Source organism: Piliocolobus tephrosceles, chromosome 6 (assembly GCF_002776525.5).
Source record: "Piliocolobus tephrosceles isolate RC106 chromosome 6, ASM277652v3, whole genome shotgun sequence".
Taxonomy (NCBI): domain Eukaryota; kingdom Metazoa; phylum Chordata; class Mammalia; order Primates; family Cercopithecidae; genus Piliocolobus; species Piliocolobus tephrosceles.
This window is the reverse complement of record NC_045439.1, coordinates 128,936,831-128,950,002: the sequence shown is the minus strand read 5'-3', so window position 1 is coordinate 128,950,002 and position 13,172 is coordinate 128,936,831. Positions and strand designations below refer to the sequence as shown.

Here is a 13,172-nt window from a genome sequence, read left to right as displayed (position 1 = left end):
TCAGTTGTTAATAGATGATCAACTAATATTTGTATGAATGAAGAAATAAAATAATGAGGGAAGATAAATAAGAAATGCTGTGCTTTTGTTAGTGCTGGAAATGAGAAGTAATGAAAGGCTCATAGCTTTTGATTGAGCAAAAGCCAGATTTAATCACACACTGGATTTGCACAGTACAATTGAAGTTTTATAGATACACATGTACAGTATTAAAAATACTTGCATAAAATTCCCATGGGAATGTATTATTATGACTGTTGTATTATAGCATTCATTCCTCTATCTCCTCATATTTTTATTATATAAGTCTGAAAGCACTAGCTTTTTAAAATGACACAGCCATCATTCAGAACATGACAAACTATATCATTTCCAGTCATCCTGCTACACATCGTAAGTGAAATAAAAAACACTTGAAAGATTTTTTAAGTCTTGAAGGATTCACAGTCTTAAAGGAAAGCAGACTTGGAATTTATACACACACACAAAGTTGCTGTGGTTTATTCTACCAAAGGAAATAGATTTTCACTTCATCTGGAAAGTGGTGTGCAAACTGAACCTTGACTGATAAGGAGGTGTTCATTAAATGGCCAAAGGAATGTTTCATTTAAATGCATGTTTTTATGAAAATATATAGTGGCTTTGTGAATTGACAAATAGTAATTTGGCTGGAGGCTAGGGCAATTTGCAAGAATTTGAAAAGACAGATTGGGGCTATCCAGATTAGTTCATTGTTTGGTATGGAGGTCATCAGAAGTTTTTAAGGATATTCTGTGTTGTTAAGAACAGAAGTGCTGGAACCAGACTCCCTGAGTTTATAACACCAAGCTGTGCCCCTTACTATGTGACCTTGGGCGTATTGCTTAATTTTTCTGTGTCTCAGTGTCTCTATTTATAAAATGGAGGTAATAATTACAGATTGCTGTTAGGATTGAATGAGTTAAGACATGTCCATACTTAGGAAAATGCCTAGTACATAGAAGAATTTCAGTAAGGCTTGGCTCTTGTTGCTATTATTATATACATTGAGAAAACCTCAAACATTATTATTGCATTAGTTTAACCAGAACTAGAGACACAAAGAGATTCAAGAGGTATTTTAGGGGTAAAGTTAACAAGACTTCAACTTATTTACTAATTTTTTATAACCAGAAATTTCAACTAATAATGCTGTGTGCAGTGTAAAAGCAAATTTGAAATTTGTATAACACTTACGTGATTTGTAAACTCACAGATTTTAAATCTTCTAATTTGTGTTTTCTTTTAGATCTTGTAGAAAATTTCAGCTGTACCCCTTGGACTAGAAGCTGAAATAATAGAAGCTGTGTACGATGCATTAGGGTATTGAAGAAAATTAGCTTTTGAATTAAATATTTGGAATATAAGGAAATAAGGAAAGGTGACTGAAAATGGGGCGGAAGAAAATACAAATCACACGCATAATGGATGAAAGGAACCGACAGGTAAATGAAAATTTTAATTTATTTAATTGATATAAATATTCTTTTAAAAAAAGAACCTAGGACAGAATGGTTGGGTTTTTCTTAAACTTAAAGTCTAAATATTTTTAGTTACAGATTAAATGAAAAATTCTAACAATCATAAAATTGTGTCTTTTCATCATCTGCTTTAAAGAGACTTCCTTATTATAGATATATGTCACAGAAAACATAGATACTCAAGAGTAAAATCACCACAGTCCCCACCATTACTGTCCATTGTATAGATTTTTCATAAGATACTTAGTCTTCTGTGTATTTGATTATATATTTGACTGTTAGTCTTTTTATATTGATTATTTTTAAGTTATCTATTTTTATAATTAGGTAGTAGCTAAGTTAACTATGATTATCAGTGAATGTTCTAGTCAGTTAAATTTTCTAGTTAACCAATATATAATGAGAATTTTTTTATACTTATTGCAAATATTTATAAATTTATGTATGTACCTCAGTTTTAATTGATAAAATATATTGAAGTTATTTTATGGTACCAGTGTGGGTAAATTACAGATTCTCAAGGTAATTATAATGATGCTGGCATATGAAGAGGCCAGAAGTTTTAAGTGTCTAATGTTGGCTTAACAAACTATGGCCCATGGGCTGGCCATCTGTTATTGTAAATAAAGTTTTATTAGAGCACAGTTATGCTCATTCATTTACATATGGTCTATGGCTGCTTTTGCATTATAACAACAGAATTGAGTAGTTGCCCCAGAAACTATATGGTCCATAAGCTTAAAATCTTTACTCTCTGGCACTTTTAGAAAAAGTTTACCAACTCCTTAGTTCAGAAGAAAGAAGGAAAAATCATTTCATAGCATATTATAAAGGAACTACTGGAGAGATGCTGTCTCTGGGAAAGTTGCATATCAGGAAAAGTTTCAAGAACAGGTGGTTTCAGAAAGTTTACCAGGAACAGAACAAAACTGAAGATGTGTTCTGCAGAATCTGAGTAGTAATTCACTGGAATATAGATATAATTGGAGATAAAACTCAACTGAGCAGCCTGTAAGGAAGTTGCTGGGAGTGATGAGGGTTGCCCATAGACTGAATTAAAGAGGAGGCCCTGGTTTCAACTCATGAAGATTGTTCAACAAAGACATAAGGCCCACACAGTATGATTCATTATGAAGGTTGTTACAATAGGAAAGATTGGTAAACTGTCCATGCTATTATTCCAAAGGAATGATTCCAAGCAAGGCTGCAAATTATCTTCCCTTCACAATCTGAGGATTAGGAAGTATAGAGGAGGCATAGGGACCTGCTTCATGAATATATGCAGTATACATATAAAATAGGGTTTATTGGGGAATAACATACAAGCAGAGAACTGGAGGACACATAAAATTCTTGAGCCCTCATTATTCTGTAGATAGTCATGTTTAAATTGGACATAGCTAAACTGGACCTACCTATGGAAGGGATTTACATTTTTAGAGGGAAAGAGTAGCTTAGGAATGTGTAGGTGACTGTGTAATGGAACTTTTTGAGTTGAGGAAATGACCTTGTCAAAAAGATGGATACTGCCGCTAAGCAACTAGAATGTGAGCCTGTTCTTACGTTGGACTTAGCTGCTGTGTCAGCTTCTTGCCTAGCTGCCAGAAGGGACAAGGACTATCTGAATTTCTGTCTCAGGTAATTTCAGCAAAGAGTGGAGAAAAGACATAAAAGAAATAATTGGAAAGTTTATTTTTCAGGTTAAATTAGACACAGAAACAATTTGTCACAAACTAAAAGAGTATCTTAATTTTATTGATTTTAGAATTTGAGTTAAAAGTTTCATGTTTCTTCATGAAAGGGAGAAGAAGTGTATATTTGCAGAAGAAAAGAGATGTCATTTATTTGTCCAGATTCAGATATCCCAAGAGACTGTGTTAGGTCCTGGAAACTCACTAAAAATATATAGCCTACACAGGAGCTCTAAATATGTGGCAAATAGAAGTAATCTCAGATACTGGGAGAAGTTTATAGAAGAAACCACTAACTTCTGATGGAGTGATTTAGGGACTATTTATTGGAGGAGGTAGTAGCAAATAAGAGTTTTGAATTACAGGTGTGAATTAGCAAAATAAAAATCACACTTCATCATTGGAACTCTACACAATCTTGTGGGTGGTAGAGGAGTGACAGTATCATACACTTAAAGAGCTGCTTCACTTTACTTCTGGTGAAACCTTATGTTTCACCAGAAGTAAAACATAGAAGCTTCTGGTGAAACCTTATGTTTGTCCTTCCTTATCTAAAACACTTTTTAAAAAGTAAACTGTATTAAAGTATAAGATTAAGAAAAATTCAGAAATCCTAAGAGTGTGGTTCAGTGAATTTTTGCACAAAGAACAAGACCATGTAGTCAGCATATCCCAGAGCATCACCCGAGAGGCACTGTTTATCCTGTCTCCAATTGTTTCCCCCTGCCCCAAGGAAAGTCGTTATTCTGACTTGTAACACTGTAGATTAATTATATCTGTTGTTGAATTTATATGAACAGTGTGTGTTCTTTTGCACAATATTACATTTGTGAAATTTATCAATGTTGTTGCATGTAGATATATGTAAATATATCTTGTACATTTTCATTGATGATGACCTATTGTGTCAATAGAATACAATTTATGTATTTACTTTTTTCTATCGTAAATGGACATTTGGATTGCTTTCTACTTTGGTACTATTATGAAGGCTGTAATTTTGAATATTCTCGATAGTATACATGAACACTTGGGTAAATAGGAGTGCAATTGCTGAGTCATAAAGTTATACATTTGGTTAGTAGTTGACAGAAGTTTTCTAAAGTAGTTCTACTAGTTTACACTCTGCTGGCAGTGTGTAAGAGTTCTGGCTGCTCCAGTCTTGAGCAATACTGGGTGTTGTCCTTTTCATTTTAGTCATTCTGGTAGGTGAGCAATAGTAATTTACTTTAATCTTAAGTTTCCATGATGTCTAATGAAGGTGCTCACTTTTTCATATTTTTATTGGCCATTTAGATATATATCTTCTTTTGTGACTCGTCTATTCACTTCATTTTGTTTTCTTCTAATGGGCTGTCTGCTTTTTTATTATTAATATGCATTCTATATAATCAGATGAGTGTTTTGTCCATGATATGCATTATAAATATTAACTCTAAAACTATGCCTTTTCACTTTCTTGTTTAAAATTTTATTTTAGAGACAGGGTCTTGCTCTGACGCCCAGGCTAGAGTGCAGTGGTGTGATCATAGGTCACTGTAACTCAAACTTTTGGGCTCACATGATCCTCTCATCTTCACCTCTTGAGTAGTTTGGACTACAGGCAGGTACCATTCTTTTATTTTTTGTAGAGATGATGTTTTGCCCAGAATCATCAGGAACTCTGGGCCTTCAGTAATCTTCCTGCCGTGGCTTCCCAAAGCACTAGGTGTACAGTCATGAGCCGCCACACCAGGCCTACACTTTCTTAATGTTTTAAAAAATCAGTAATATTTTAATGGTTTCCCATTTACCTTTTTTTCCCCTTTCCTTTATGACTAGTGCCTTTTGTGTCACGTTTAAGAAATCTTTACTTACCATAAGGCCATGAAGCTATTCTTCTATGCTTTCTTCTGTAAGAACTCTTGTTTTTTTTAACCTTTCATGTTTTAGACCTGTTATCCATTTGGTGTTTATTTTTGTGTTTGGTTTGAGGTGTAGGGGTCAGAATTTGTTATTTTCCAGATGGATATTTAGTTGTCCCAGTACAATTTATTGCAAAAACCATCCTTTCCTCACTGTATGACAGAGTTGCCTTTAGCATGAGTTGAATAACCGTATGTATGTGAAACTGTTTCTGAATTCTCTATTTTGTTCCATTTGATTATTTGTATATCCTGGCTTAATTCTACACTGTTTTAATTACTATAATTTGATATCTGGTAGTGTAGTTCTGCACCTTTTTTTTTGCAGAACCAGCTGACTATTCTTGATCTTTTTCAGAATATCCAAATGAAATCAAGTGTCAGTGTTCACTTAAGAAAACAAAAAACCTACTGGAATTTAGGGGTTTTTTTCCCACTGGATGTATGGATCTATTTAGGGAGAATTGAAATCTTTACAGTGTCAAGTCTTATAATCTATGAACATGTTTATATTTCATTTGGTTTTCATTAATTCGCTCCTTAATGGCTGATAGTTTTCAAAATAAGTCTTCTACATTTTTTGTTATATTTATTAGTAGGTATTTGATTTTCTAAAGCATTATTACATTTCTTCTCAAATTTTATTTTCTGCATATTTGCTGCTAAGTATATAAAAGTGTACTTAAGAATTGCTAGATGACATGGTAACTCTTGAGTTTAACATTTTGAGAAATGCCAGACTGCCAAAGTGACTGCACCATTTTTGCATTCTGCCAGCCATGTGTCAGCATTCTAGGTTTTCCACATCCCAGCCAACACTTGTTATTGTCTGTCTGTCTTTTTGTCTGTTTGTTTTTCCTGTGTAAGACCGAGTCCTACTCTTTTGCCCAGGCTGGAATGCAGTGGTGGGATCTCAGCCCACTGCAAGCTCCACCTCCTAGGCTCACGCGCCATTCTCCTGCTGCAGCCTCCCGAGTAGCTGGGATTATAGGCACCCACCACCACGCCTGGCTAATTTTTTTGTATTTTTAGTAGAGACGGGGTTTCACCGTGTCAGCCAGGATGGTCTCGATCTCCTGACCTCTTGATCCACCCACCTCGGCCTCCCAAAGTGCTGGGATCACAGGCATGAGCCACCGCCCCCAGCCCTATCTTTTTTATTGTAGCCATCGTGATGGGTATAAACTGGTACTTGTGGTTTTAGTTTGCATTTCTCTGATGGCTAATGATGTTGAGCATCTTTTCATGTGCTTATTGGACATTTATATATCTTCCTTGGAAAAATGTCTATTCAAATCCTTTGTGTAATTTTTAATTGTTTTTTAGTTGTATCATCATTTTGAAAGCTGTTTTTATTGGTTGTAGAATTCTAGATTGGCAGTTTTATTCTCTTAGTACTTTGAAGCAGTTGTCTTCCAACTTCCATTCATTTCTGTTGAGAGGCCAGCTTTTGATCTTAAAAAAAAAATTTTTTTTTTAAAGATAATGTGCTTTTTTTTGTTTTGTTGCTTTGAAGCCTTTTGCTTTTCCTTTGTTAATATACATTTTTACTGTGATGGACCCACAAGGGGCATGTGTCTTCAGATATTGCTTGTGTCCTATTTTTTTCCTTCTCTGGGATTCTAGTTACATATAACTGTTTTGTGTCCCATACATTTCTTATGTATTTTGTCCTCCTGTATTTTTTACTCCTTTTTTCCTCTGTACTTCAGTTTGAATGTTTTCTAGTTACTTATTTTCTAGCAATCTATTTTCTAGTAAGCCTTTCTCTGCTTTTTAAAATTAACTGATGAAACAGCCTAATAAGTTCTTAATTTCTGATAATATAGTTTCAATTCTAGAATTTCTTTTTGATTTTTCATTTTTATGTGAAATAGCCCATCTTTTCATGCATTTTTTTCCATTTTAAAACTATTTTTAAAAAATATTAGCCATTGTTATCTTTAAGTTCATGTCTGCTAACAGCTATATCTGGATTACCTGTAGGTCCATATCTGATCCCTTTTTCTCTTTGTTCTCAATTATATGATGCAGTCTTTTGACATGTCTAGTGGTTTTTTAATGAGTCTTCAGACCTTGTATGTGAAAGATATTATAGAATCTTAGCATCTCCAGTCTTCCTGCTTCAGCAGCTTTCTGATATCTTTAAACAGATATTGGCTATATTTCATTCTGTTTTACTAGTTGATTTCAGTGGGTTCTATGGACTTGCAACAACTACTCCCTTTAACCTAGAAGCAGACATCCTTATATACTTAAAAAAAAAAAAAAAAGAAAGCAGTTTAGAAAGAAATTTTTTTTCTAAAGGTTCCAAAGGTAGAATACAGAGAACAGTACTTCAGGGATTGCTATATTCATTATCCAAAAGGGTCAGTGCTGACACATTTGTTATATATTTTTATTTTTATTTATAAAGTGAAAAAAATTAGAGATTTACTGTCCTCTTTATAATTTTTCCTAGTCTCTTCCTACTTTCCTAATCATGATAACCCCTGTCATGAATTTACATTGTATTTTCTTTGTTTTTTTTTTTTTTTTACAGGTATTATTTAATATTGTTTCAACATGGGTTTAAAGTTTTATATAATGACGTTTGCATCTGTACTTGCTTTCATCTGCACACAATGTAGTGTTTTAGATCCATCTGCTTTTATTCATTCAGTACAGCTAGTTGTAGGAATAAATATTCTTAATTCATCAATACTTCTATCAAAGAACAATTAATGTTGTTCCTAATTTTTACTGTTATAAATGGTGTTGCAGTATACATCTGTCAACCTGTCTCTTTATACATGGGTAAAAGTTGCTCTGTGATAAATACTTTTAGAAGGAATTGCTAGGCTGAGTATGTCCATCATCACCTTTACCATGTTTTCCAGTTGCTTTCCGAAGTGATTGTACTAGATACACTGTAGTAAGTTAGTATGAGAATTCCTATTTGCCCATATACTTTCCCTTTCCTTCTTTCTTTCTGTCTTGTCTTCTTTTCTTTTAAAACTCTGTTTTTTCTGTCTTTGTCCCTTTTTAAATTTTATTTTATTGTTTTTTCTGGTCTTAGGAAAGTGAAATGCAACCTGTTTTTGTGGTTTGCTTATTTTGTGCTGGGTTGTTGGTTTTGATTTTTTTCTCTCAGTTCTTTACATATTCTGGATACTCTATATGTATTGTCTCTGTTTCAGATAGTATCTTTCAGTCTTTACCAAAACATTCTGTAAACACTTTTATGACAGGGCTTATCACAGTGCTTTATAGTGGTTTATATTGCCCTTATTTCCGTAGATTGTGAGCCTTTTTAAGTGTGTTAAGACTTACTTTATTTCCTAAATCATGATTGATTTTTTACATGTTCCAAGTGGAGTTGGGTAAATATGTATTCTTTAATTGTTGGATGCATGCGTCTCCATATATCTTTCAGATCACTCTCATTGTTGTGTTCAAACCTTCTGTATTCTTTGTGACTTTTGTTTTTCATTCACTGAGATCTATCAATAATTGTACTCACCACAATGGTGGATTTGTCAATTTCTCTGTATATTTTATTCGTTTAATACATACTGTTTTTACACATTTTGGGACTATTTCATTAGGCTTGCACATATTTAGAGTTGTTGTACCTTCTTGGCGAATTTCGCCATACATATTGACCATCTTTATCCTCAGTAAGGCGTGTTTGTCTTAAATCTACCTTACCTCACCTTGATATAGCTACACATTTCTTCCTTTCCTTTTCTTTTTTTCTTTTCCTTCCTTACTCCCTTTTTTTCCTTCGCTCCCTTTCTCCCCTCCCCTCTTTTCTTTCTTTTTTTTATTGAGACAGGGTCTTGCTCTGTTACCCAGGCTGGAGTGCATTGGCATGATCATGGCTCACTGCAGCCTTGACCTCCTGCGCTCAAGCAATCCTCCTGCTTCAGCCTCCAGAGTAACTGGGACTACAGGTATGTGCACCATGCCTGGCTAGTTTTTGTACTTTTTGCAGAGATGAGGTCTCACCATGTTGCCCAGACTGGTCTCAAACTCTTGAGCTAAAGTGATCCTCCTGCCTGGTACTCCCGAAGTGCTGGGATTACAGTGTGAGCCACGGCGCCCAGCCAGTATTTTCTTGATAGGTCTGGAACTCTGTGTTAACTTTCATCCTTACTGTTTACTTATATTTTAGGTATGTCTTTTATAGATAGTATAAAAGGTTGGATATTGGTTTTTTATCTAGTTTGTTACATCTCTTAACTCACCAGTCTAGTTGATTTTTATTCCCTGTGATCTTGGATATGTTTGTACTAGTTTACATGATCCTAGTTGATCATATAAATTTGTTAGAGGGCCCTAGCCATCACAAAAGTCATAGTATCCGCCAAGAACTCTGATTGCAGCTCCACACAGAGCCCCCCAGGGAAAAGAACATTGGAAGAAGATACTTTATTTACCTGGTAATCCACCAAACTTGGAGGTTCTGAGTAAGAATGGTTGAGAAGTCACACTGCCAGAGGTTAGTCATTTTCTACCTGATATCTTCAACTCCTGTCTCCAGCAGAGCTTCTGTATTGCTCAGGTTTTATTCTGGAGGGCGTCTGTCTGCATCAGCATGGCTGCTAATTCTCTTGTGATGTGGCAGGCATTGAGTGTTCCAAGCAGCAGAGGTGAGAAGCACAAGTTGAACCCAAACTGCTGTTTTAAAAATTTGTCTTCTTGGCCAGGCATGGTTGCTCACGCCTGTAATCCCGGCATTTTGGGAGGCCGAGGTGGGTCAATCACAAGGTCAGAAGATCCAGACCATCCTGGTTAACACGGTGAAACCCCGTCTGTACTAAAAAAAAATACAAAAAATTAGCCGGGCGTTGCAGGGTGGGCCTGTAGTCCCAGCTACTCAGGAGGCTGAGGCAGGAGGATGGAGTGTGAACCCGGGAGGCGGAGCTTGCAGTGAGCCGAGATCACGCCACTGCACTCCAATCTGGGCAGCAGAGTGAGACTCTGTCTCCAAAAAAAAAAAAAAAAATTGTCTTCTCATAATCCCACTGGCCAATTTCTTCTCCAGAATACAAGCCTCCATACCCATTACCCCGTACATTTTCCAGCATAACCTCTGGAGTTTCTCACTGTTTTTTCATTATTCCTTTACAGATTTATTCAACAAATTTTTTTTAGCACCGACTCACAGCCACACAGTATCTTTGTTTTAGAAGCTGAGTGTGCAGCATTGAACTTTTTTCAACTTATATTCTACTCAGATGACTTTTTCTTTTCAGCAAGTAATGCTTGTTGTTGTTTTTTTTTTTTTTTTTTTTGGCCCCTAACAAGGGCTTGTAGGTGTTATACTTCCTGAGTTTTTTTAAGTTTGAAAATGTTTATTGTCTTTATACTTGAAGTCTAACTTGGCTAGGTCTAACGTTCTGGGTATAGGCCCTATTTATTTTCCCCAGAACATCGTAGAGATTTGGTCTTGTGATTTTGAATGTTGCCAGAATTCTAACACCAGACTGAGTTTTTTCCCTTCTTAAAAGTGACCCACTTCCTTCCTTGGTGTACACGATATTCTTTCTTTGACCTTGACATTCAGTAACTTAATCTGAATATGCCATGAATTTGATTATTCCTTGTCACTTTTTTTAAGAGATGGTATGGCCTTTCTGTATTTTATTTTTTAATAAATATTTTCCCTTTGCCAATTGCTCTGGGCTTTTTTGGTGTCTTCATTATCTGTCAACAATACAAACAACTTTTTGCTATTCATTTTAGTTTTCTGTTTTGATTGTTTGATTTTTATTATTGTGCTAAAAATCTCTGTTATGATTTGATTTTTTTTCTCTTCTCATTATTTTCTGAGCCATACCAGCTCACATTTTAGATCTGTGATCTCTGACAGTTTTGGCAATTAGGTATGAGTTAACAGAAATAGCTTTCCTATAAAATTATTTTCTTTATTTGCTTTGTTTTCACCTTACTGGCGTTCTACATTTAGAACAAGATTCTTATTTCATGGACTTCTCACACTTGTGAATCTTCTAGCACTAATCAGAGGATCCTCTCAGAGGACATTGCCACTTTTGTGAAGAACTCAGTGTGAATTCTCTGAATCCACTTTCATTTTCATCTAAGTTTCATCAAATCTGGCAGATGAAAATTTGTAGTTTGGGATTCTTACTTTCCTTGAAGAAAGGCCAGTCTCTTTTTTATTATGTATGTATGTATGTGTACGTATGCATGTTTTTAGAGGAGTAGAGAGGAGTAAACACGACTTTATTCCATTTTGAATTTAAAACTAAATTTTGTGATTTCTTTATATAAAGAATTTACATCATTTTAATGTAATTAAAATCATCAGTTTAAAAATATTAGAATAATAAAGTTGAATCTTGAGTTTTAATTATGTAGTTAGTATTCTGTAGCCTAATTTTAGATTACGTTACCTCTTTCATGTGAAATTTATGAACTAAAACGTGGCTATATTGTAAAATTAGTAATTAACACGGTACTAATTAATTAGTTGGCTTTTACTGATTTTTCACTTTTAGATGTCTTAGCTATATGTAGAAGGAAAATCTCTGTATGACAACCAAAAACTTCTTTTGAACTGAAAACACTAAAATTGAGGCAAAATGTAGACTCTTAGCAGCTTGTTTTCTTGCTTTGTGACTTGTTATATTTTGTTATAATCTAATCTTCTAGGCCTAATACTCTTGTCATAAGTGATAGTATTTTTTCATTCCTTTCCTTATTGCTTTCCTCCATTGTATTCTATTTTGTTTTTGTTTGTTCCCAAATCTGTTTGTAAAAACAAGTACACCAACAGATGTTGAGGTTTTTTTTACTTGTATCTGTTTTATATTGAGAAATTTTTTTTTTTTTGAGACGGAGTCTTGCTCTGTCCCCCAGGCTGGAGTACAGTGGTACAATCTCGGCTCACTGCAAGCTCTGCCTCCTGGGTTCACGCCATTCTCCTGCCTCAGCCTCCTGAGTAGCTGGGACTACAGGTGCCTGCCACCACGTCCAGCTGATTTTTTGTATTTTCAGTAGAGACGAGGTTTCGCATTGTTAGCCAGAGTGGTCTCGATCTCCTGACCTCGTGATTCGCCCGCCTCAGCCTCCCAAAGTGCTGGGATTACAGGCGTGAGCCACTGCGCCCTGCTGAGAATTTTAAAGTATCAAATATAGACCAGTATTCAAAGATAATTCGTAAAAGGTGATTTGGATATATGACACAATTTACACGTAAATATATATCTTGAACAGACTAGATTGTATTGGCTAGTTAAATTTTCTTGTTAAATGAAAATTTAAAGAACGTTCTCAACTCTATTTTCATTCGATTTACTAGCTAACAGAATATATGAGCGGTCGTATAATACCTGGAGTATTGTGCTTTGTGCACTTGAGAAATACAGAGGAAACATAAGGTTTTGAGACTATTAATGAGGTTAGATCTACATAAAATTAAGAGTGATTAAAGTGATTAAATGCTAAGATGTGTAGATGTTAAATGAATTTGGTGTTACTATAGGGAGAAAACAGATACTCTGCTTAAATTTAGTGAAAGCCGTTGAACTACCGTACTACTGTTTAATTTTATCATGCTACATAGGAAATAAAACAGACTGAAAAAATACAGAAATGTCTTTGAATTGTACATGTGAAGTGAATTTTGTTGCTGTTTTGCTTTTACATGTCCGTATTATACCTGTAATGAAAGAGGATATTAAAGTTATGCCTGTGAAAAAAATTTCTAGTGGCTGTAATCGCTTTTCATGATACTGAAGATCCTCTACTTCTTTAATAGCTACTGCAATAACTGATTTTAAGTCTAGCCTAATAGTTAAAGTTATAGGAAGAAAATCATATGATAGATATCCATGGGGAAAATTGCTGAACTTTATGTTATTTCACAATTCCAAAGATTATTCAAAAGTACATTCTTACTGACCTTTCAAATACTATTTTTTAAATAGACTTTATGTTTTAGAGAAGTTTTAGGTTCACAACAGCATTGAGCAGAAAGTGCAGAGAGTTCCCTCGCACTCCTTTCCCATCCCTTATTAGAAGAAGAGGGATCAAGGGTAACTCTTGCTCACCCCAAGGAGGGTTGTTGG

The 13,172-nt window shown here is 34.8% G+C and overlaps 1 protein-coding gene across 6 annotated transcripts in view; it reads left to right on the top strand.

Moving 5' to 3' along the window:
- MEF2A (myocyte enhancer factor 2A) overlaps nucleotides 1-13,172 on the top strand; it is a 161,552-nt gene that overhangs the window by 70,883 nt on the left and 77,497 nt on the right. For all 6 annotated transcript variants that reach the window (XM_023220884.3, XM_023220885.3, XM_023220881.3 and 3 more), the window contains exon 3: nucleotides 1,268-1,463. In XM_023220884.3, the coding sequence (XP_023076652.1) occupies nucleotides 1,410-1,463 (54 nt within the window). In that variant the 5' untranslated portion in view covers nucleotides 1,268-1,409. The remainder of the gene's footprint in view (nucleotides 1-1,267; nucleotides 1,464-13,172) is intronic.